We start from the raw sequence: 26245 nt of genomic DNA, 5'->3' as shown, positions 1-26245 counted from the left end.
GGACCTTGAAAGATCATCTAGTCTAATTCCCCTGGCAGAGCAGGATGACCTAGGCTAGGTCACAAAAGGAAGATGTGCAGGTGGGTTTTGAAAGTCTCCAGAAAAGGAGACTCCACAGCCTTTCTGGGCAACCTGCTCTGGTGCTCCACGTTCCTGTTAACTATTCCATTCTGTAAAAGACATAGAGAGCAGGACGTGTTTGTTGGGGAAATTGTGATGGCTAGTAAGTTTGTCTCTGTTAAGAGAATCGTGCAAGTGATTTCTGATTTCAGGGCAGACAACACCAACTTCCTCAGAAGAGACTCAGAGGAGCTGCATTACCCATGCACTAGAAGAGAGTTTGGTAGACCATAGGTGGCATCTAACCTCAGATCTAACAGAGTGGATGGGTTGTGGGTTTTGGAGAAAGCACTGGAGAGACATATGGACCACTTTGGAGTGGGTGGAATTACTGAAACTGATATTTCATTCACAAAAATGGTGCTTTGGTACTTGAAGTTCTTAAGGTTGTTTTAGTGCTGAGTTCTCAACTGTATTTATTTTTGAAAAGTTGTGCCTCCCCAGTAGAGGAAATAGGTTGTAGTGCTGTGCATTCTTGTGGAGGTCTGAAGTGCTGTTTGCTTTGGAGATGGGGAAGAATGAAGGCAAAGGCAGTGTGAGTAAGCATTTACCACCTGGCCTCTGGTGGAGGAGGTGTGAGTGTGGTGGTTGGCAGCCAGTAACAGTTCGTGGCCAGTGAGAAGTAATTGTTCTTCGTGCTGGAGAGCAGAATGAAACAAGGTTGCTGCTTCTGTTATGGTTTACATTTTTCAGTCAGAGAAAGCATGCAAAGCCTACGGATGGCAAGAGTAAACCTGTCCCTCTGGTACTGCTGACTGTCCAAACAATGCACAGATGGGGTCCCATGTGCTGATTTGAAAACCTTTACTATTCTGGCAAGAGGAGAAGGAAATTATTATGTTGATGTACTGGATAAAAGGCAGCAATTTTTTCAGTCCGGATCATCACAGGTGAAGGAAATGTGAATTTTTGTAAGGATGCTCAGCAAATGTCTCTAGATGCATGGTCCAGTCTTGCCTCAGGTCCTATTGGCAAAACACATGATCCACAGTTTCTAACCCTACAGAACTATATATCAGTAAGGTATGCATGAACAGTATTAGGATTACACAATCTGCAAAGCAACATGAAAGCTGCATGGATGAAATTTAAGGGGTTTATTATTTTTTTTCTGTTATTTTCCTCCTCCTATCTGAAGAGGCAGCATGATCTCCAGTTAATTTTTGAAGCTTCCTGCTGGAGTTGTAGATACTAGTGCTAGAATTTCAGTACTCTTCTCATCCAGTGTATTTGTAGGCAGTGCTCTAATTCACATACTGAAATATAAACTTGCCATGTGGTTCTTGCTTACCAAAAGATAAAAACGTATGGGAAAATAACACTCTGTAAGAAAGCCTCTTGATAACTGACAATAGTTTGCATTTGTACTTGGAGTAATTACCACTGAAGCAATGAGTCATTTTGCTTCCATCAAATTATTACATTAAAAAAAAAGTGTAATGCAAGGTGTCATTCCTTATGAAATGCCACATAAATTTAGTGTTACTTCTGAAGCCAAAGTTATTTTCTTGAGATTTGCTCAATAGCCAACAACTGAAACCTGCAAGTAAAGAGATCACTCTTAGCTGGAGGCAGTCAGCTGTCTTTAAAATTAATTTCTATGGGAACAGTGATCAGATTAATCACAATAAGGTAATTGAAGTTTTATAGAAAGTAGTACTGAATCTTTCCTTTATTCAGGCAAATACTGTTTCCAAGGAAACATTAGGGAAAAGGTAGCTAGCAGCCAGGCATTGAGGAAGTGGTCACTTGTTGAGATTGGGGTGGAGGTGGTTCTTGATGTGTGTGTGTTGAGCTCCCACTGACTTGTTTGTGCTCTTAGTGGATAAAAATGCAGTACAACAAAAATGAGCAAACCAAAAATGAATTCCAGCTGGAGTGAGTTCAGAGGAGGTTACAAAGATAATCAGAGGGCTGGGGCACCTATGTCTCTAGCATCTTGGAATTTCTACATCAGAGTTGCTGATGTGTTTAGCATTAGATACTTGCAACTTTTCATCAAGATTTTTATAAGGAAGTCCTGTTCCTGTCGTCAACTCCTCCTTTCAGCCCACTTCATTAAAAACTATAATAAGAAAACAATGGAAAGCTACGTTTCCAAAGTATCAATTAAACTGTCTTGTGGACAGTTTAGTCTCATAAAAGCTGTTGGGTTGATCTCAGAGGTCTTTACAGCTATAGTGTCCCACAAACTTTTGAAATTAAAAATAAAGCAGATAAGGTAATTAAATCAGAGGTGTGAAGTGCTGGTCTATGACTATTACTTGAAACTTGCGAATAAATCAGTGCTCTGGAATGCAAATAAACTTTGGTTTAGGTTAAAATCCAGACAGAGGCATTTTTTGGATCAGTAGTAAATGATTTAAAGTTTCTGCTGGGAAACCTCCAAAGAGTAGCAGAAATCCAGCCAAAATGTTCTGGACATAAAAGAAGTAAATCAATCCCTCTAAGACAAATAGTTCATAATTTCATTGTTACCCAGGGGGCAACCTACCAGCCTGGTGACAAAACTGGTGCAGCAGTTTGAAGTTTTAGAACCCAAACCTATGCTCATATGCTGATTTTTCCTGTTGTACAAAGCTTGTACAGTGTTTGTTTAACCAAAGTGATACTTTTGTCTGTGATACTGAGGCAAATCAAAGGTCTCATAAGCTGCTCAGTAATAGTAGTCTGATAAATCCAAGACATCCAAGGATAATGTAATTTTAAACTGTTTTTCTACAGTTTTCTTTTCCCTTGGACCAGAAATTCTGTGGCAGAGCATGTGAGGGACTGCTTAAAAGTCTTTTCTTTTTTTCCTGTTACTGTCTTGGACTATTTTCCTTTCAAGAACATAAAGTCATAACTACCCAAACAAGCCTCTGCAGTGCAAAAACACTGTAAGAGTTAAGAAGAATGGGATGGGATGGTTATAAAATCCTTCTGAAGAATGTAAACTGATACAGTAAGATTTAATAAAGCTCTTAAAAGTAAGTTTTAGCAAAAATGCCTACGTGTGTTTCCTACCAGCAGGTTTTTGTACTGCTTACATTAACTTGGGGTTTTTTTTGGTTGTTGTTTTGGGTTGTGTTGTTTTGTTTTGACATGTTTTGGTTGGGGTTTTTTTGTTTGTTTGTTTGTTTGGGTGTGTTTTGTTTTGTTTTTTAAATCTTGATTTTGCCCATCCTCCAGCTCGTGCCTCGTGAAGTTAGTTTGTAGTGTTCAGTAGTATGTATATCACATATCCTCACTGTCTTTCCTCCTTTCTGTGAGACACAGGCATGCACATACAGTTTTTACTCATCTTTTTCTGTTCCCCATTCCTTTTGTTTCATCTGTGCCATCTTAAACAGTTTATTAAAACATCTTTTTCTCCACTCATCTCTGTTATAACCTTTTTTTTTTTCTTTTTAAATCCTGAAAAGAAATGAGCAGCATGGTATGTTCCATGTTCTCTGCTTCTTTCAGCTTACATACAGCAGTGCTTGCATAGGAGTGTTCTCCTAATCACAAGCTGTTCTCTAATAGCTGCTTCTGTGTCTCTTTGTAGAATCCAGTGCTCACTTTGCAGATGTGGTGATGTCAGTGGAAGTTCACTTCAAACATAAGTTACATTAAATTGAGAGCTGCAGCACGTAAGTGCTTAACATACCAGTGCTATCCACGTGGTGCAGAGTCACAGTGGAAAGACCAATAAGGTGAAGAAATAAGATTTAAAAACATGCAAGGCTTACTTGTCCCTGCAAATCAAGGATGAGTAATTTGTAATGAGGATTTGGTATAGCTTGGCTGTGCCTTCACTGCAATAGCAAAACCTAAATGTACAGATTCACTCTGACGTAGTACAGTGACATGGGCTGCTTCTGTGCTTTCTTGCACCAGAACCAGTCTAGTACATGTAGTGTAAGAATTTTTCCTATTCCTATTGTGACAGTTTTAGAAACATTGAATTGTCTAAAATTACAGCTGTCTTGGATTTGTTTTCAAAACCCACTGGTGCCTTGGTGGGCCATTTAGAGTTGCATGTGCATATGCTATGGTCATGTATTTTGTAGCTGCCTCCTCCCCTTCCACTTTTTGTACTAAACCCATTTTTTCCCTCTGTGTGTCCTCATATGCATGTATGCAGATTTCTTCTATTTCTTATCTATTAATTAAGGATTGCATTAATTCCTAGTGAAATCAAGACCATGTATAAAAGTGAAGTATTGGTATGCCATGTGTGACCATATCAATTCCTAGGGAAACTGTACTTTTATCTATTCTTGCAAATATTTGCGAAGTGAGACTATTTCATTGCATGCAAACTAGATCACATATTTAATCTTCTGTTCAGCACTGGAGTTTGAGGGTATTATGCAAGTGGCTAAGAGCAGCTCACCCCCAGAGGAGAGGGCTCCTCTGTCTCAGTTGCAGAAGCTCAGTCTGGTGCATTGAGAGATGGACGTGGCTGCTGCTCTTCCCAGGTCCAAGCAGTAGTGAGGTTGAGCGCCTATGCCAGTAGCCCAGCTGGCTAGAAAGGCTACTGCAGGCAGAGCAGTGCCATTGCACATATAAGCACCAACGGCCTTAGCCTTGGTCTCATTGCCTCTTTCTGCCTGGTCAGGGTTGAAGCTTACTGCTAAAATGCCTTCACTGTAGATTTCTAAGCAGAACCACATTTACAGATCCCTGAAATACCATCACAGGCTCCAAGTCCAACTAAATAGCTATGCCTGCTGCCTTTCTCCTTCAGCCTATTTCATAGACTTCTAACATGAAATCATTTCTCCCAAGAGGAGATTTTGAACCTGGGAGCCACTGGCTCTGTGGTTCAGTGGCTCAGGTATGGTGTAATCCTTGTTGAAGAGCATATTTACTGAGTGGTGGAGATGATGGGATAATTGCTTTGTCCATTAGAGAATAAATCATATTGCTTCCTTATCTCTTTTAAACTTGTTGACTTTTGCTAGAAATCAGATTTCAGCGATGTCATTCATTGACAAAAAGCAGCCTCAGTTACTTTGACATGTAAGAGTTAAAAGGGTCCCAAATATGCCAGCTACAAATGCTGGGGATTATGTATGGGATAGCTTTACATTTAGTATGGATATCATCTTCATAAATTATCTTCAATTTTCATGTGCTTTATAGATTGAGTTTCATGGAAAGGAACAGATTTTGTTGAAGTTTTGTGATTAAATAATCCAGTAATGACGCTACAGACATACATGGCTTTAATCAGGATCAAACCATAAATCAGGGTGCAATTTTGAATTGCCAAGTTTCAAACATTCTAGGAAAAAAGTAACCCATGATTGTAATCATGTTAATCTGCATCCGAAATGCTAAGATGGTCACTAAGAAGTTTGGTGTGTTATTAAAAGCTAACTGCAAATCATGTCATAGCACATGCCAAGCAACAAAATCTTTGTAGCTGTGTGCCTAAGCTCTTTCATCTTGAAACATCCACTTTCTACCAATTTCTAACTAATTCAAACTAATAATATGACCAAGTTTTATTATTGTCTTCTCCCAAAGGTGAAGCAGCAGTTCCATCTTGTTGCATATCAGATAACCACTGAGTAAAACCTGTGACTTTATTCTTCTGGCCTGTCTTTGTGTTTTCTGACCATTGGTCTTTTAATTTACTAGAACTGGATTATTTTCTATTTATTTTTCTACTGTTTTTAATGTCCGACTGACCTTTAATTCCCTTTTGTGTTCTGTGCATTTAATTTCCTTTAATTATCCTTATTAACACTTTCGTAAGCATTCTGTCACAGAATCACAGAATGTTAAAGGTTGGAAGGGACCTCTAGAGATCATCAAGTCCAAGTCCCCTGCCAAAGCTGGATCACCTAGGGCAGGGCACACAGGAACTCATGTAGGTGGGTTTTGAAAGTCTCCAGAAAAGGAGACTCCACAACCCCTCTGGGCAGCCTGCTCCAGTGCTCTGTCACCCTCACCATAAAGAAGTTTCTCCTCATGTTGAGGTGGAAGCTTCTGTGTTCCACTTTATACCTGTTGTTCCTTGTCCTGTCACTGGGCGCCACCAAAAAGAGACCATCACTTTCATCCTGACACCCATCCCTCAGATATTTATAGGCATTAATGAGATGACAAAACCCTTGAATAAAAGTGGGGTTTTATTTCATAATTTGCATGCTTCAGATTTGCTTCTTTTAAAACATGCTGGATTTTTTTCTGGAAGTGTGTGATAGAGCAGAAGAGGAAAAAAAAAATAATGAATTAAATGGTAACTGTTTTACATGTGTATGAATGATTAATTGGTGGGGTTTTTTTTCTTCCTATTAATGAATTTTCCTCTGTATATGCATGCAGCCTCCAGTGTCAGTATTTTTCTTGCAGTGAATTTATAGTGGAATAATATAATTTTCTGAATTAAAATGAGACAGTCTGGAAGTTGTCAGAGTTTTGGTTGGTAGTGGTGGGGTTTTGTTTGTTTTTGTTTTTTGTTTTTTTTTTTTTTGTTTTGTTGGGTTTGTTTTGATTTGATTTTTGTTTGTTTGTTTTTTACATCTAAATTTTATTAATTGACCTTTGCTGTATCGTGTTGCATAGGATGTAGAAAACCTGAACAGTGAGCTACATATTTCTTATATTGCATCAGATGGACTGACCCCACTAGATGGTGCTAATTGATAAATGTATGTCTCTGTGTATATATATATATCTCTCTGTGTGTGTGTGTATATATAAAACGTACACTTAATTTTAACTCCAAGCACCTATGACTGTATCTGTGACTGAAGTTGGGTTTTGAATAGCTTAATCCTGTGTCAGTCCTGTGAAGAGATCAGAAGTGATCTCTTCAATATTAGGAAGTCAGGGAACCTGAAGTGAATTGGATCTTGGTCTAACTTTAATTGTGTAGAGACTGTAAGGATGGTTGTTTACTGCTTTAAGCAGGAATAAACCAAACTCTTCACGATTTAAATTTAGCATGCTCTGCCTGAACAGCAAATGAGTCTGTGCCAAGGCTTCTGAGTCTGTATGCGGCAAATCCTAGGAGATTTGTGTATTTTCTTTAATTAATGTTTAATTGGCATTTCTGTAAAATCTTAGTTATGTAGAGAATGGAGCTTGGTGGAAACAAATAAATCTGTCTGACAACCAGAAGAACAGTTTAGCCTGTGTTCCTGTTATAAATCTGCTTAATTTGTGAGCAGTTAAGAAACTTCTTCCCTTTGGAATGAGATTATTAAGAGGATAGTGGAAATCACTTGCTTTTGGAAAAATGTTTGGAAAAGGAGTACTATATAATGACGTAAAAGTAAAGACCTTTTCAAATTTGCGATGAGGGTTTAAAAAGAGTAGGATCAAGAGAAATAAAGGTTACAAAGCAAATTGTTACAAGTCAAAGGTATTTGTAGGCAAATGAGAACCTTTTAATGTTTATGTAAGTTTTTGTGTTTTCTAAAGGAACAGACAAGGCATTTATTGAGAGAAGTATTACATCTGGGCACATATTTGTTTTGTTTTAGCATCTAAATGAAATCCGGAACTTAGCCTTTAAGGAAGGTGTTAACAGTGAATTGGAGGCTACCTGCTCTTAATGTGCTTTACTTTCTTAGGAGATTTCCAAAGACAACTCTCATATTTCAGTTCTGTCTGCTTCAAAGCTGCCTTTTCAGCTATATTTGTTTGATGAGGCAGGATCGTAGAGTTGTTCATTTAAAACACGTCCTGAGAGCCTCTTTATTTGGAAAAGTGTTCTTTTAATTTATTTTTTTTAAATAAAAGCACTATCTCCATATTCTTAGCAAGTTGCTTATTCAGTCCTCTAATTTGGACTCTGTGAATAATTTAACATGAAGGGGTATTAGTATTGGCACAGAAAGTACTGTAGATTTATGTTTGAATTCGCTTTATGGCTCTTTCTTTGCTAATCAACATGCCAGCATACAGCAGGGGAAATAATGAAATATTTTTCTTTTTTAAAATTACTGGATTTGATAATCAAATTTAATTGCAAGTCATGAGTTGTTTACAATTTCAGTTTCCCCAGATGTCTCAACACTAAGATGACGGTTGTGTGTGTTTTTTTCTTAGAAGGACTTCAATTAATGACAGCTTCCAATCAGTCAGCCAGCTGTTGACAGGATCTTTGTTCTTTACATTCTGGCTGAATCCAGTTCATGTCTTTCCTTTTCCAATTCTTGTTTAGTAGTATAAATATTTTTATCTCTAAATTTGAGATAACTTTTTTCTTTGAATTATTTAAATCTGATATTATCATTCTTGCTCTTGAATATTTTTCTGTACTACTGAAAGCTGACTTTTCTAAAAAAAAAAAAAATATAAAAATCCTCCTCTCAAATTCATAAAGATCTTTAAAGTACCAAACTCATAATGGAGAAACACGTTTGCTATATAAAGCAGTAACTTTATACCTGTACTGTATAAAAAAATTTGTCAGAAAATTAAAGGAACTTTCATATTTCTTAAAATCTGACCAATCCCAAGACTTGAAGAAATTGGGTTTTTTGTTTGTTTTGGGGTTTTTGTTTGTTTGTTTTGGGGGTTTGTGTGTTTTTTTCTTTTTTCTTATGGTTTAGATCAATTCTTTGGATTTTGTGTTACACATAATAAAAACTCCAATTACTTAAGCATACACTTTGCAGGTCTTTGTTACATTAGGTACACAGCATCAAATGATCCTTAATGTCCCTTCCAACCCAAGCTGTTCTATGAATCTATAACACCTAAGAAGGAAGTTCCAACAGTCAATTTAAGTGGGGAAAAAGGGAAAATTTACTTAAAGAAAGAAAGAAAAAGCAGGATTTTTGTTGCACTGTGACACTGAAACACTACAGATGTATTTTTGTTTGTTTGGGTTTTTTTTCTGATCAGTCTAAGTTTGTGTTTTGAATATAAGTTTTTTTCCTCATGTTTTGTATTTAGAATCAATGTAGCCACATCAGCTGTTTGATTGTTGCAGTAAGGGTTATTTCCATCTGTATTTAATTACAACTTTGCGACTTCACTGAGTACTCAAAACTGAGGACCTTCAGTATTAGTTGCAATTTCTTTCTTGCTTACATCAAGTATTCTTTAAGTGTTTTCTAAGTAACTTGTGCACATTTCCTGATGTAATTGTTTATAACTATCTCACTAGCAGCAGTTGGAATACCAAAAAAAGAAATGATCTTACAAGAGTATTTTTCTGATTATAAGTAATTTTAGTAATACTGGTTTGAAGATTAAATACATTTTGTGTCTGTGATTAGTCCTTGCCTTTCTTTTAATGATTAGGGAACTGATGCTTAGTTCCTTTGGTAACATGCTTTGAAATCTTTATCTAAAAAATGGTGTCATAATGCTGACAATGAGATTATTTAAATTAGTTTAAAATTGTTGCCATTTTCAATTTCAGTCTTTTTCACAGATTCACAGATTGCATTGGTTTGGAAGCGACCCTCAAAGGTCACCTTGTCCAACCCCCCTGCAGTCAGCAAGGACACTTCCAACTACATCAGGCTGCCCAGACCTGACCTTGAATGCCTCCAGGGATGGGGCCTCAACCACATCCCTGAGCAAAGTGTTGTAGTATTTCACCACTCTCATTGTGAAGAACTTCTTACTGATGTCCAACTTAAATCTGTCCTGCTCCAGTTTCAAACCATCACCCCTTGTCCTACTGCTACCAGCTCTTCTAAACAGTCCTTCCCCTTTTTCTATGACTTGGATATTTTTGTTGTATGCACGATCAGTTTCCTGTGTCTGCAGTACTGCACAAAAGAATTTCCTGACAGATGGGTCAGGATCTTTAATGAAAGATTTGTTCTGTTGTGTTGTGAATGATGAATCCTCGTCATTGTCTTACTGAAAGGGAGAGAGAGAAGTAAAGACACTTATGTGAGGCCACCTCAAAATCTGTTTAGTTTAAATACCAATGATTCAATTTAAAAAGTCTGTTTATTAATGTAATGATAATGAGGATGGGTGAGTAAAGATTGCCAGAGTGGGAGTGTTTAGGCAGAAGGGTGAAGAGCCATAAACTGGAAAGAGCAGTTTGTGACCTGGAATCCTGAGTTCAGTGTTGCTCTTCTGAATTTTAACAAATGTAAGGTGTTTTCACATAGGTCAGTGTAGGCTTTTGGAGTAAAGATTTGCTATACTTTTATTTTAGCAAATTCAGATTGGTACTTGATGGGCTTCCTGCTCAGATTTTGTTAATGTATTTAGGATGGATAGTACAATAAAATTGTAGGGATCTTTCAGCATCCATGGATTCTGGTTTGTAGACTGCTTATTTCAAAGCAGGAAAAGTTTTTGTTATTGCTCTTCAAGGACTTCACGTCCTCAGCTCACACAAGACAGTGTCTTCATTCAAATTTGGAATTGTTCTGATGATCCTTCCTTTAGAAATGGGGTTAAAAGTACAGAAAAACAGTTCTGAAAATACTGTATACAGTAGCCGTGTAGGCTGTTTGGCTCTAAAGGAGCAGGGAAATTTATTTTGGAGCAAGTGCAACTTGTTTGGCTTTGGTCTGAACTTCCTCTGTCTACCTAGGGACCCTTTTCCTATAAGCAAAGTCATCAAAACCTTTTCTTATTACTGACCAAAAAAAAAAGTGCATTTGAATGAAGTCTGTGAAATCTCATATAATAGCAGCTTTATTTTATTGTATAAGGAACAATGAATTCAAAGTGAAAAGTGTTTTTTAGAGAAAAATAAACATTTTAAGAAACTCTGCAAGGAATAGCTGGGCTTTGTAGCCAGTATTTAATCTCTTTTGCTTAACACTGCAAAAATAAATAGCTGATACATTAGTCTTATTATCATATGCTTTCATGTTCATTCAGACCAGAATTTTCTTATTCTGGAGTCCTTTGTCTTTTTATGTGACAGAGACTAAATAAAGTAAACCCCAGAGGTCAAAACAAATTTTAAAGAAAAAGCTTTTAAAAATAAGGATGGAAAAGGGCAGCATCTCACAAGGTTAGCTATAAAAGGGTTAAAATCACAAATAAGCATGTTAGACTACTCTGTAAATGGGAATGACTAAGGAAATTAACATTTCATGTATTTGCCATTTTAACAGTTATCAACTGTATGAAAAGTAGATTCTGTGTATTAGTACTGTGGATTATGAGTAGTTAAGAAAAAAAAAATGTATTTATCGTAAGCAGATCACAGGTAAGGCCACTAAGAAGGCTGTAGAAATTCCAGAAAAGAGAGGTTAGAACAGCAAAACAAGGGGACTGCAAAACATGATCCATGGGGGAAGACTGAAAGACTTTGGGTTTAGTTAGAGATGGTTGAAGAAGTAACCTAAGTGTTCATGTTGATGAGACCATCACACAAACAACATGAATGACTGTTCTCCATAATCAGATGAGAAGTCAGGATACCAGTCTACAGCAACATGCAAGTTTAGTGCAGGGCTGCTGCTCCTATGTCTGTAGAGAGTGGAACATCTCCCTTATGTGAAAAGGCTGAAGGAGCTGGGTCTCTTTAGCTTGGAGGAGACTGAGAGGTGACCTCATTCATGTTTATAAATATGTGAAGGGCAAGTGTTGGGTGGATGGAGCCAGGCTCTTCTCAGTGACGTCCAATGATAGCACAAGGGGCAGCAGGTGCAAGCCGGAGCATAGGAGGTTCTGCATAAACATAAGGGAAAACTCTTTCACTGTGAGAGTGAGAGAGCCCTGGAACAGGCTGCCCAGAGAGGTTGTGGAGTCTCCTTCTCTGGAGACATTCAGAACGCCCCTGGATGTGTTACTGCCTGACCTGCCCTAAGTGCTCCTGCTTTCCAGAGGTGTTGGACTCGATCACTGGAGGTCCCTTCCAACCCCTGGCATTCTATTATTCTTTCATTTCCAGCATGTTATGCTTCATTTATTGGCTTTATCAATCTAATTCATAACAACCACATTATATTGGGGGTTGGACTAGATGACCTTCGGAGGTCCCTTCCAAGCCAGACCATTCTATGATTTGCCATTGCTGTTCACTGGGCACTTCTGCTGTACCAACCCTGGCACACTCCATAACCAAGTGCTTGCTGATTCAAAGTCCAAGCAGCAAGTGCTTGTTGAGAATATTAAGTTGAAATGGTGGCTTCTCCAGGCAGCTGCTGATTTGCATTGATAGCACCTGATTTGAACTAATGCCACGCCAGTAACTCTGTAAATGGTAGCACACCATTGTATAATTTTTACAAAGCATAATGTGACAAGAAAAATGCCCTTAAATATGATCTCATGTAACTCTGTTACCACATTTTATAATTCAGAAAATTACTCTAACAGTGCATACAGTTCTGAAAAATTATTTCTGAAATTGCAATGCAATTAGGAATTTCTGGAGGAGTTCTGGTTTGGATACAGATAATTCTGAATGTTGGGGAAAGAACACTTTTTAAGTGTCATCCAGCATGATCCTGGATTTTTAGCACCCTTATCTTTAAGAGCCAAACAGATGCTAATATAGATTTAAAATTCACATTTTTGTACCGTGAGGGTGCTGAGACACTGGAACAGGTTGCCCAGAGAAGTTGTGGAATCCTCATTACTAGAATATTGAGTGTCAGGTTGGGTGAGGCTTTGAGCAACTTGGTCTAGTGAAAGATGTCCCTGCCCATGTCAGGGGCTTTGTTTTGGGTGACCTTAAAGGTCCCTTCCAATCCAAACCACACTATGATTCTGTGCTTGGAGCCTGGTTTGCAATCTTCTAAGACAACTGCAAAGACTTTGAGCACTGGTCTCAATGTGCATATTTGCTTTTGGCTTCTTTTCAAATAATGAACTTCAATTATGCCTATGACCTGGAAAAAAGACCTTTGGTAGTTTCTTTTGTTTCATATGTTCAGCTGTAGCACAAAAATGAGCTCAGCAGAAATCACCTGCTTTTTGCAGGCTTAGGATCTTGATAACAGGTTTCTCTCATGTGATACTTTGGAATATTCCCTGGAGTGATGACATGGATGGGTTTAATATTCAATGGACATAATGCTTTAAGCTGATATAAATGAACAAATTCACTCTTGCACTTTGTTTCATTTGTATGAATGAGTTGCTTAATTAAAGGAGTGCTAAATGAACTAGTTAGCAAGTTTTATCATGGCCAGAAACACCTGTGTTTTCAAATGGTATTCATGTGTTCAGTTTCAACCCTCCTCTCCACCTAAAAGAAAACACCCTTTAGCAGCAGATGAGACAAGGCTCAAGCTAAAGAGTCTGTGGTGTTGGGTTTCCATAAAAAATGTAGATGTTTTGTTGGTTATTCCCTTGCTCAACAGTTTGCAGGGAGTGGGAACAAGTGATGAAAAAGCAATCACTTACCAACAGCCCCATCCAGTTCCCAGGCAATGGCTGCTTTGGAGAAACATGGCATTAGATGGATTGGAATATCTCTCTGGTCATTTGGGGTCAACTGTTGCAGCTGTGTCCTCTCCTAGCCTAGTCACTGAGGGGTTAGAGTGAGAAGAGAGAAGGCCCTGATGCTGCATAAACACTGCTCAGCAATAGCTAAGGCGCTGCTGTGCTCCCAGCACTGTTTTCATTGCAGATCTGCCACCCAGCACTGTATGGGCTGCTGTGAAGAAAACCAGCTCCCTCCTAACCAGGCCCATTACAACAGTTTACACCAGACAGTCTGCAGGCTTTCTGATTTTTTTTTAAAAGCAATTTCATGCTAGAGTGATAGTTTGTGATCCTTTTATTATACTGTGATTTTTTTAGTTCTTTTGTTACAATTGTCTAACATTGCTCTGACTCTTGACTCTTAGCAGTGGAGGCAGAGATATTTCCATGCCATTAGCCTGCTTTTCAATTCTTACAAATTTAATGCTTCTACTCTTTGAAACAAATCATTGAAAGAGAATTGCTCATCTGTTGTGATGAAACTTTTTACAGTGGAAAATTGGGCCAGAATTGAGGTTTCTGAATATCTGTTTTAACGTCTTCTGAGCCTTGCTTTGATACTTGCAATGTTCTTTCAAAAAGCCTTTCTGCACTGTGCAATCACTTAATTTGTATTTGAGGCAATTTAATGCTGCTATGGGGAATTAAATTCCCTGGGCAAACTTTGAGCAGCTAGCTATGATTTATGCATTTTGATTTTGTTTGTCTTTTCTAAAATACGTAATGCTAAATTCTCAGCAATGTTCTATGCAATTCAAGTCAATTGGCCTGAATAGAATGTGATTTAAAGACTCTGTGTCTTCTAAGAAAGCAACTTTTCAAGATGTTGCATTGGGTATTTGAAATGAGTTGGCATATGATTTGCTGCTCATTTTTTTCTATAGCTCATGTGTTGTTCATGCCATATTACTGCAGAGTTATTCATATACTTAAGTTCATTAGCATGCCAAAGCTGCAATGGTAAGTACTGCAGGAAACTTTGAGAAGAAATGCAAAGTAAGTTTTGCATTCAGCCCATATCACAGGCACGTGCTAAATGATGAAAATAAAGAAAGAAAAAAATAGGATAATTTTTCTGCTTCCTTTCATCTGACACAGTAGGGTTCTGGGGGGAGAAAAGAAGGGAATTAAAAAGCTTTTAATGAAAATTCTACATCAAGCAAACTGTGCAACCTCCGTCAGCGTAGCTGATGGTATGCAGCTGTACTTTGTGAATGTTTTTATGGTTATTTTTGTTTGTTTCACTGTAACCCATTGTTGGTTTTTTTTTTCATCCTAGGTACTTTCTTTTACCTTGATTCGGGTAGTTGGGGCAGTGTTGGGACAGTGAACTTACTGTCTAAATTCTAGAATTAAGATAGTACCGTTGGTGATCAAACAAGGACTCTGATTCTCATCTTTGAGACTCTGTAAACGTTGGCACTATTCATAGATGTGTCATTTTTTGTCATGAATGGCTTGGAAAGATGTAGAAACTGTAGAAATATAAAAGGAGCAATTAAGATTATTTTGTATGATTCTTTGCTAAAGAGTTATGGTTTTCTGACTCGGAAATCTCCCTGTGGACTTTGAAATAGTCCAAGCTGGGGATGCTGCAGAAAACATATTTCTGTGATACTTTGTTATAGAAAGCTTAATTCAGTCCCTCTTGGAAATTCTAGAAGCAATTTCCCTTGCCTACAAATGTGCCAAAAATTGTATAGATTTGCAAATTATTATTTTTCCCTCCTGGGGTATGTCTTCAGAGTAAATTGTCAGTATTCACACAACCTCATAAGTCTTCTCAAAGTATCCTGCAGTGAAATGAACAGGTAGTCATAAAAAAATAAATCCAGAACCAAAACCCCAGCAACTTAGTCATCTGTTCAGCAGAACAGCTTTATATCTTTTATTTGCAATACATAGCTCCTGCTTTAACAGACTCAGTCTCATCCACAAAGAGATTTTCAGGGTTCAAGCTTTACACTTAAATGTTAGAAGAACTTAAAACAGATGTACTATGTTTTCTGTTTTTTAAGCATGATCCAGTCCTATATTCTCCATACATTCCATAAGTTTCTGCTAGAGAGAAGAATTAAAGTATTCAAGTTTCTGGACATCTGACAGAGCCACAGGATATAAAATAAATTTGTCAATTGCATTAAACAGAATTCTTCAGAATGAAGCTCAAATAACTGGTTACAAATATAAAAGGTTTCATCTTGAGCAGGTAAATGCTCTCTATTCTACTCTTTTGAATCCAGTCTTATAGTTGTCTCAAAGTGTTTCAGGCTGGTTTTCATTTCTGTTACAGTTTGATTTCATTGAGTGAGATTTGTAAAGGGGCAGCCTTCCAGTACCTGAAAGGGGCCTGCGAGAGAGCTGGGAAGAGAATTTTCACAAGGGCTTGAGAGGGAATGGATTGAAGCTTGAGGAGGGGAGATTTAAACTGGATATTAGGAAAAAATTCTTTGCAGTAAGTGTGGTGAGACACTGGAGCAGGTTGCTCGGGGAGGTGATGGATGCCCCCTCCTGGGAGGTGTTCAAGGCTGTGTTGGATGAAGTCTTGAGCAACCTGGTCTAGTGGTTTTGTATCACTGAAATGTTTGCTTTGTTAGTTGAATTCCACCAAATCTATTGTCTTACTGTGTTCAGGAAGCTATTATATGTGTGCTGCATGTATGATGAATACTTTAGTTATTCAGAAGTTAGAGGTAGGCAGTAACTGTAGGAGCCCAGTAGGCAGTACCATTTTTATGATGCATATGTATTTTGTGTTGGTTACAGCTTTGTGCACAGATCAGTGCTTTTGTAATTTTCCTAGGTAAATCTTTTAAATTACAGAGAGATGGAAGGTGGATATCGTCACGTAAAGATCTGATTAAAAAAAATAAATAGGTTCAGCTACAAAGAAGGCAAAATGCTGTCTATTAAATAAAGCTTAACTCTTGAAATCACTGGTAAATCGTGTCCTGAGGGACATTTCTGCATGTCTTTTAAATACCTCCAGGGATGGTGATTCAACCACTTCGCTGGGCAGCCTGTTCCAATGCTTGACAACCCTTTCAGTGAAGCTAAACCTCCCCTGGCACAACCTGAGGCCATTTGCACTTGTCTTATTGCTTGTTACTTGGGAGAACAGACCGACTCTGCAAGTAGTTGTAGAGAGCAATGAGGTCTCCCCTCAGCCTCCTTTTCACTGCCCTTCAGTCAGTGAAAACCAAATACAACTGCAAGCAATTTCTGTGTGCGAACACCACTGGGTTGGTTGCTCTTTAAAGCTGTATTGGTTGCTCAGCATCTGTCCCATTCCTCCCCCTGCACTGTGCTGGGCCAGTGTAGAATATCATCAGGGTTTCCGTTCTCCAAGGATGCAAGGGGCTTCCCAGCCAAGTTCTTCACCCCATGGCCTGTGCCAGACCTCATCTTTCCCTTCTGGCCAGGCACAGAAGTCCCTGATTTAGCTCCTTCTGCAACTCCTCCAACCATCTGGAGTCCATGCTTTCTTCAGAGCAGTGGAACTAAAGTAGAAATCTAAGAAGGGGAGGTGTTTGCATCACGTCAGACTACTGTTGTCTTCTCCTTTAAAATATTTGTACATCTGTGCATCTTCAGGAAACTAATGTAAATAGATTTAAATGTTAAATGTGGCACTTTATGCCATTCTGAAATAACTTTTAAGAAACTTGTTAGAAGCCTTAAAATATTTTGGCTCTTTAACGCTTTCACACTGGAAAACAAATTTAAATTTTGAAATGCATAACTCGTGGAGGAGGGAAGAGGCTGAGTATTTAAATGATGGTGTATCCTTTCCACTTTTGAAAGAACTAAAGCACATTGCATTTTTAATGTTGCTAAATCCCCATTAAAAACTTTAAGTGCTCCTAAATGACTTTAGCTTGCTGAAGGACTGCCTTTTTCTTTCAGATGTGTTAGAATTCATATTAGCACTACTTTGCCCTTGTTTCTGAATTATTTTAATGATGGCAGCCACTCCACCAAGCTGTCTGTCAAGATGTGGGTGGCAAGCTATTATTTCACTTCATAAATCATAATTTACAGGGTTTTTTATATCCATCTTGGGGATAAACACTTTATGCTTTGTGTTTTCAGCAGCAATATAAAATGTAATTGATACTTAAAGCAATATGTTAGAAATATGGACAGAGAAAGCCAGGAGAGAAAAATCACAACTGTTTAGTTTTTCTGTGGGTTGGTCTACATGCCGAGCATTTTTTCCATCTGATTTCATATTCTTAGCACTTCAACAGAGGATGATGATGAATTACATTTACATGATTGCTGCCTGTGGGTTACTATAAGGATGTTTCTTTAGTTACAAACACTCAACAGATTGGTTAGCTCAACAGGGTCATTTTGTACTGGTTATTTTTGTGTGTGCTGCTAAATAAACTTACTGCTTTCTGCTATTGTCTTCCAGATTCATGAAAAACTCCATTATTACGAAAAACAGAACCCAGTGCCCATACTCCATGGTGCAGCAGCCTTGGCAGATGATGTAAGTGTCCCCTGCTGAGATCACTGGTACCAAGTCTCCCAAAAACTGTCTGCAAGCAGAACTCTTCATAGTGCAAGCATATGAATGTAATCCTCTGAGCTGAAATCATAAGAAGCTGCAAATGTTTCCAAAGGTGCTGTCATCACCAGGCTTGTTGCTGATATTACTTTGATTTTTATTCACTTGCCTGTTATAAAAACATTGCATCTAGATAGCCTCTTGTTCTGCCCTAGTATCTACGTAATAGAAATTACAGGTTGGAAGTCTACTGGGAGGGGAAAAGCTGTCAACTGTTAATGTTTTGAGAAAGTCACAGACAAGAGGAATGCTTTGGAAAAATAAAGACAAATGTGATATCAGCACTGCTGACAGAACATGAAAAATGACAGATAATACTACAGAAATGGAGCATATGAAATGCCTAGGAAGGAGGTTTGTTAGAAAAAAAAATAATAATCAAAAACTATTTAAGAAAAAAAAATACAGTAGTGATTTATTCATATTGAAGCTTTCCAAATTACCTTCATAACCAAAAACTAAATTGTAAAAGTGGTGGGCATTGATGGAGTAGTTAATTTCCTGTTACTGTAATTTTTATTTTAAAGAAAAAAAAAATAAATCCAACCTGCCATTTCTTGCTATTTGGTTAATTCTAGGATTCAGATGAATTGTGCACACACCTGTATAAACTATGGCTGAACCTGAGGTAGGCCAGGATAGAGAAATGTTTAATAAACTGTGGTTTAGGTGAAATCCAGAAGTCTTTGTTTCAATTGATGATCTTGGGTTGTTTTTTTGGAAACAGCAATATGTGTTCAGCTCCATTTCAGAGACAGCATGTTTGGAACTTAAACACGCTCTATAGACGGTTTAAAATCTTACCTGTCTTTTTTTTTTTTAAAATATAATTAATAGCTTTTGATTTTTAAATGTTACATATGGTTAGATGTTGTGAATTGAGAATGGTAACATTTTAACCAAAAAGTAAATTAAAAGTATATTTGAAGTCAATTGAAAAAAGGATCTAATGTAATTTAATCATGTTTCAGTAGGAGAGCTATATCCTGTAACATACCAAATATTATAATGCATTAGCTTTGACATCAGGCATCTATTAGTAATATTTTTTTAACCTTCAAGTAGCATTGAATAATGTTGATAGTAATTTTTAAAATTAGAAAGCTGGTTGAAATTCTCTTCATTAAGTTCCTGGTGACATATTAATAATCCTTGTTAACATTTGTGTTATGAATCTCTAGACTAAAATTCTTAATAAGACACATTTCTTATTTTTGGATGCAAAGCTTAGTTTTTTATATATTCAGAAGTGCTGAGCAATCTCATTCTTTGTTCAGCCCCATTTAAAACACATACTTTTGGAAATCCCCAAATTAAAGTCCTCTGTCATTCCTCAGTTAAATGAGGTCAGGGTTTTTTACCCCATGAGTGTATTATTATATGTGTGGTAGTATTTTTTTAACACACACATGTTGGGACATGAGTGTCTCTAGACATCTGCCTACTTTTTAAGCACAACTTCTTTTTAAAGATCCTCTTGCTGGTTCTCCATTTTGCTCATGTGCTTATGTGGAGCTGAAAAGTTGGTCTTATGGGCAGCATCCCATAGAGTGAGAATGTCTCCGTGGCAGCTGAAGTCACACCAGCACAGTGCATGATTTTGGGTGTTTCAGTGCTGCTGGAGTGGGTCCAGAGGAGACCATGAAGATGGTCACAGGGCTGGAGCACCTCCCCTATGGGGAAAGGATGAGAGAGTTGGGGCAGGGAGACAGGAGACCTTTGAAGGGCCTTCCAGTAACTGAAGGGGAAAACGGGAGAGCTAGGGAGGGACTTCTTACAAGGGCTTGTGGTGACAGGATGAGAGGGAATGGCTTAGAGCTTGAGGAGGGGAGATCTAGACTGGAGATTAGGAAGAAATTCTTTGCAGTGAGGGTGGTGAGACACTGGAACATGTTGCCCAGGGAGGTTGTGGATCCCTCCTCCTTGGAGGTGTTCAAGACTATGTTGGATGAGGTCTTGAGCAACCTGGTCTAGTGGGAGGTGTCCCTGCCCATGACAGGGGCTTGGAACTAGATGATGTTTAAGGTCCTTTCCAACCAAAACCATTCTATGGATCTATGAATACTTATCAGTGAACTCTGAGGAAGATAATTTATATGCAGTGGGTTTTGTATCTCCAAAACCCACAAATTTCCAGGATTAAAGTGTTATTCAATTTTTTGGCACATATGCTTGACCAGATGTCAGCCTCAGGAATTTAAGAGCCTATTGGTGATATAAAACACACTTTTATTTCAATAGACTTTGAATTAATGCTTTGTCTTCTCATGATTATAACTGTTCTATAGTTAAACAATGAAGGAGATATTCTTATTAGCAGGTGAATATATCCCATCTGATTTAAAACCTAAATTTCAGGTGCTGCTAACATAAGGCTTCTAGGTTGTAAAAAAGACTGTTCTGGGAGACAAAGTTTCAGCACTTTCTCCAGAAGCTTTAAACCCCCAGGCCCTGGTGCTCCTCATCTTGCCAGCCTCACTCTATGTCTGTCTCTTGCCTTTCCTTCGTTTTCCCATCTCCATATTGGCAGCTCTTCATAAAGTGTTTGGTTATGGTTCCCTCAATAGAGAAACATAGAACTGGTTCTCAGACAGATTTTCCTGCAGTCTTTGGTGTAGGAGGTGATTAGCATGGTATCAGTGTGCCCAAAGTATTTCATACAGTTGGTACTGGTGCTGCTAGCTGTCACAAATCTCAGCACTTCAACAGTGACAACAAATAAAAATCCAGTCCAAAACAGCTAGAAGCACAATAAGCAGCTGTGGTGATACCTGTTAGCTCACCTGGAAACATGGCTTTGTTTTCCTTCTTCTCAGTCATTGTCTTCCTCCTCTTCCATCATGGGGTGTTACAAATGCCTTTAAGACTTACGGAAATATTTGGAAAACCCTTGGAAATTGTATGACTGAAAACAAATGTTAAATTATTTAATCTCCAAACAAATATTTTCTAAATGATGAGATTTAAAAGCCTGTTAAAGCAATAAAAAAAATATATCCTCCTGTTTCTCACAGTTCTAAACCTTCTGTACCTGCATTTACGTTTGCACCACCAAAACAAACCCCATTTCTGCTGAAGTTAATAGGTGCTTGTGCACAATTCACCTGAGAGAGAAATGCTGAAGCAGTCATTCTTACTGATTACTAGTCACCATCAATGGAACACAGACTTGATTGTCTAATGATGAGTAGTACAAGCTAAAGAATGAAAAGAGAACCAAGGGCAACCTGTGCCATATACCTGCTGTCATTCCTATGATAGATTATTTTCAGCTTTGCAGACGAGATTGCAGGCAGATTACCTCAATACTTGGCTTTATGTGCCTAAAGTATTTTGTTCTGACCTTTCCTACAGAGATAATTTTCTAATCTTTTGGCATTAAGACACAAATATTGTTAAGATTAGCACTGATGTATTTGATGTTATGGACATGCTGGAAGGTGTCCAGAGAAGGGCCACCAGGATGAGCAGAGGGCTGGAGCACCTCTCCTGTGAGGACAGACTGAAAGAATTGGGGCTGTTCAGTCTGGAGAAAAGAAGGCTCTGAGGTGACCTTATTGTGGCCTTCCAGTATCTGAAGGGGGCTACAAGAAAGCTGGGGAGGGACTTTTTAGGATATCAGGTAGTGATAGGAATAGGGGGAATGGAATAAAGCTGGAAGTGGGGAGGTTCAGACTGGACGTGAGGAAGAAGTTCTTCCCCATGAGAGTGGTGAGAGCCTGGAATGGGTTGTGCAGGGAGGTGGTTGGGGCCCCATCCCTGGAGGTGTTTAAGGCCAGGCTGGATGAGGCTCTGGCCAGCCTGATGTAGTGTGAGGTGTCCCTGCCCATGGCAGGGGGGTTGGAACTGGATGATCCTTGTGGTCCCTTCCATCCCTGACAGATTCTATGATTCTATGATTCTATGTTGATGGCTGTTAATAGTTAAAAGGCTGTTGAACTGCAGGTGATGGGTTTTCGTTTGTTTGTTTCAATCCTGTTACCCCTGTATTAATTTGAAGGTTAGAAGTTATTCAAACCATGTCTGATGCATATAATTGCTTCTAGAATTGTCTGTTATATATAGTTGTACAAAGCATCCTTCTATCCATTTCTCTGGAAAATGTATACAAAATGAAAGTACAAATTTAAGTTCAGGTTAGATGAATGAAGTAACTTGCTGCAAATAACCAATCTTTCTTTGAGACATTTTTATGAGGCTGATTTAATGCAAAGAAAATAAGTGATTATCTGAAACCACGTTTTGGATTACGAGCTACGTAGCCTCAGAATTTTAAAGCTCAGTGTTGTGAAATATGTTTTAGTTTTTCCCTCTTCTGGAAAAGCAGTTTGAATCTGAAATCCTGCAGTCAAATATGCCTCTTGAGTCCAAATTAGTTGAGAATTTCGTGATAAGGAAAACTCAAGGCATGAGCCAAATAGCTGTGGGATTAAATGTTAGACTGCTGCTCTATTGTTCAGCAAACCACAGTTTTGTAGTACAACCAAACATAAATTACTGATCTTGTTGTTAGGACATAGTTTGTGCATTTTGAGGGCTTGAATTGCTGATGACCTGTTATAAACTATATTATGATTAACCTGCTTCACATTTAACAAGCTCCTTCCAGTGTATGTGTAAACATAATAAAAGGGTCAGATTGCTTGCACTGTAGGGGCACTTTGCTTTCTTATCCCACTCCTAAACAGCACAGCTACTGTGGGTTTTTGGAAGCAGTGTGGATTTCACCACCTCATTCAAAACTGTTTTTTATAGACAGTGTCAAAGTTTGATCCAGTCATTTTTACAAGCAGTCCTTTGTCTGCACGCAAAGGACCATTCACTTCAATGAAGTGCTGGGATTTGCCCCCATTGCTATAAATCAGAATGTGATCTGGCTGCACCCTTGCCAGAAATGATTACTTGTGTTAAACAGAGCCAAAAGGCCTGGCTTAAATCTGCTCCACTGAGGGCCAGAAAAAGAAGCGCGGTGATTAATGGTGTTTTTCTTCATGCTGGCTTCTGTTTGAACACGTTGGAAAGCAATAACCTTGAACAAGATAGATTCTGGGTCGTCACTGATGCACTGGGTAAAACAACACTTTGCTAACGGTCTTTGTGTCGATTCCATCTCCCACCCAGCTGGCTGAGGAGCTGCAGAGCAAGCCACTGAGCAATGAGATCAGAGAGCTGTTGAAACTCCTCTCAAAACCCAATCTCAAGGTGAGGATGTGTTGCACCTGCAAAGTGTTTTCCGTATGGGTGTCTGCCTCTGCTTCCGTGGGCTGCGTGGGGTTTGTCTGCCTTAAGGAATAGCTGGGCTTTTAAGAAGGGGCACAGTGCTAATCAGAAATGCCCTTCAGGAAGAAACATATTTAATGTTGCTTATACATTGTTATTGCTTTTACTGATATTTATAACAGGAATTCAGTGAAGAGCCATCACCTATTTACAGTGGATATTCCAAAAAGTAGATAATAGATCTTTTTTGTGTCTTTCACGAACTGTTGCTGCATGCACTTGATGAATTTATTAAAAATGGGCTTTTACTAAAAGCTTTTCAGTTATAACATCGATTTAATTGTACTGTGCATGAGTAACACAGCCTGGTACTTGAAACAGAATTCCTGATGGATATTATTAAAAAAATCTAATCTTGAAAATACCTGGAGTTCTCTGTGGTGTTTTTGTGGAACTTGATGGATTTTATCTGACAGTAGGTTATGGAACTGTTAAGTTGCCCAGGTTGGAATGAGATTGTCTAGTCCAACATGCTGCTCAAAGCAGGATCAACATTGAGTTCAGAGCAGTCTGCTCACAGAGGTTTCTCCCACCAAATCTTGAAAATGCCTGGGAGCAGATATTCCACAACCTCTCTGTACAGCCTGCTCCAATTACTGATTAGCCTCCTAGTAAAAACTGTTTCCTTAAATCCAGCAGGAACCTCCCTTGTGTATCATTGTTTATGCACACTATCACGTTATTTTTCCACTCTAAAGAGAACACAGAACATAATGCTGTAGTTGCCTATTGCAATGATAATTAAATGCAGCAGTTGATAAGTTCAGAGGAAAAACTGTGGAGTGGAGCCTGTTTTAAGACTGTTGTTTCCTTATATTCCCTGTAAAACACTGATCTCGAAACCTGAGGCACTGTGATATTTTTAGAGTGCTACAAATTTTGCAAACCAATTATGCTTTGTTTTTAAAGGTTTTTTGCACAGTTGGTTGTTCCATAGTTTGCAAAGTGCCAAGCTGTTTTTCTCTGGAAAACAGAGAGGGGAAGCAGTGCCAATGCCATACTACAAGAGAAACTATTGGTTCCTCTATCAGAGGAATTGCATAGATCCTAAGCTTTACTGCAGCTATTTCCTTAGTGTATTTCATACATCTGAAGCTTTAGTAAACTGAGTGTGAGGATAACTTGTTTGCCACAACTGCATCTCTCCCGTTCTAGTTTTCTCTTTATCTCTCCCCACCCTTGCTGTCTTGTTCCCCCTCCCCTCCTCTCTCCTTTTCTCTCTCCCATCCACTCACTCACTTTTGATGTCTGTTGGAAGCAGTTAAACGCAATGTGATAATCTTACTGGGACTTCAGGGAATCAAGTGTCTTACCCTCAGCATGCTTAATATGATTGAACAACTGCAGCAACTTAGCTAAACGTCTGTCTTGGCTGCAGAGGGGAGTGGCCAGCTGCAGGGTACCAAGCCCTTTGTGTGGCCACGCTGCCTAATCCTGCACAAGGTGTATGTTTCCCTGCCCTGCATCGTTTGCAGGTGTTTGTGTGAGTTAGAGGAAAGAACTGACTGTAGGTGTGATAGATTTTTCTATCCATTATCTTCTCCATCTGCTATCTCATGGCAAGCATGTCTGGAAGAAGTGGTAAATTATCACTGCTCCTTCCTCCTTCACGTTGACTAGGCAGGTGTATTGCATTCAGTCAGAGGCTGTTCAGCTGAGATTCTTCTGCTGATTTCCCCTGCTCTTTCACAAGTGGAAGAGGAAAGGAAGGAAGGGACTCAGCATTTCCAGTTCCTTCCCAGAGATGCCCTGATCTGTTCAGCTGTATCTCAGCTTATGCTCTACATTGCATGAAACTTTCTAACTCTTCACTATTAGGCTGATAGCTAGAGAGGGTTTCTTTGTTTCTTACCTTCTAGATTCCAACAGCAAAATGATGTCTAGAACATCTTCTCTGAAGATCTGAAATTCCTGTGGATAATTAATCTGTCTTTTCCAATGGTGTTTCATAGGCTCTATCTAAAAACTTGTATATGGCTTGATTTGGGACTGACTTTAAATGGTTGCATATTATTCTTGGGAAAGAGCTTTGTTCTTGTAACCTGGCTTATAACTGCAATGTTAGCTGGAGCCAGCAGGAGAGCATTCACTTTCCTACAGCTCTCCTTCTCATGTTCATGGCACAAAGAAGGATGGTTAGGATTAGTTTACTGCACTACATCACTGCTTCCATCAGCTTGATGATGTAAAGGGACAGGTCTAGCAAGGTGATTAGAGCATTGCAGATTTGGTTAACATGCCCCAAAAGGCTGGGAGAGTTTTCCATCAATAATATTTCTGTATTTTCATTTTGTGTTATAACATTGTTTTGTTTGAATGTATTTCGGAGTGTTTGTGCTGATGAGTGAAGCTTTGACAAGTTGTGGTGTTGGTGGTTTTCCTCTGCAGAGAAATGTTTTAAAGAACAAAATAATTTCTCGGAGGCAGTTACATTTATCAGAGCCAAGATTTTCAAAGTGTCCTAAAAGTCATCCCAGGGTTTTGTCAGGTGCATTTTGTTCTGGGGAAAAAAAAAAAAAAAAGGAGTATTTCTGGTCTTTAATAAAACTGGATGCAATATCCAGTTACACTGAGTGGGTTCTTTCTTGCTCTAAAATGTGGCATCCTTTACCACAATTAAATGAATTATTAATGGTTGTGATTTATCTTTTCTGATTAAAACAGAGTTCTGGAAGTAGAACAAAGCCTGCAGCTCTGGGAAATCAAGTGGATTTGTTTATCTCTGTGTGAGATACTGCATTCGCCTTATAGAGTTAAAATATCATTGCTGAGTCCCATGGATGCAGGCCAGCCACATCTGCTGCTTTTAACTTCCTATGTTGGATAAGACTTAGAATTTACATTCTGTAATCCTGCTATACCTTGTTAAAGATATCAACAAGTAAAACAGCATTTCCACACCTTAGCACCCAAATC

At 38.6% G+C, this 26245-nt stretch overlaps 1 protein-coding gene across 1 annotated transcript in view; it reads left to right on the top strand.

Moving 5' to 3' along the window:
• MPP7 (MAGUK p55 scaffold protein 7) overlaps positions 1-26245 on the top strand; it is an 83438-nt gene that overhangs the window by 4931 nt on the left and 52262 nt on the right. Inside the window, exons 3-4 of the mRNA XM_054389978.1 lie at positions 17894-17971; positions 23171-23251. Of these exons, the coding sequence (XP_054245953.1) occupies positions 17894-17971; positions 23171-23251 (159 nt within the window). The remainder of the gene's footprint in view (positions 1-17893; positions 17972-23170; positions 23252-26245) is intronic.

Source organism: Indicator indicator, chromosome 20, assembly GCF_027791375.1.
Source record: "Indicator indicator isolate 239-I01 chromosome 20, UM_Iind_1.1, whole genome shotgun sequence".
In the NCBI taxonomy this organism is placed as follows: Eukaryota; Metazoa; Chordata; class Aves; order Piciformes; family Indicatoridae; genus Indicator; species Indicator indicator.
This window is presented reverse-complemented; position numbering and strand designations above follow the sequence as displayed.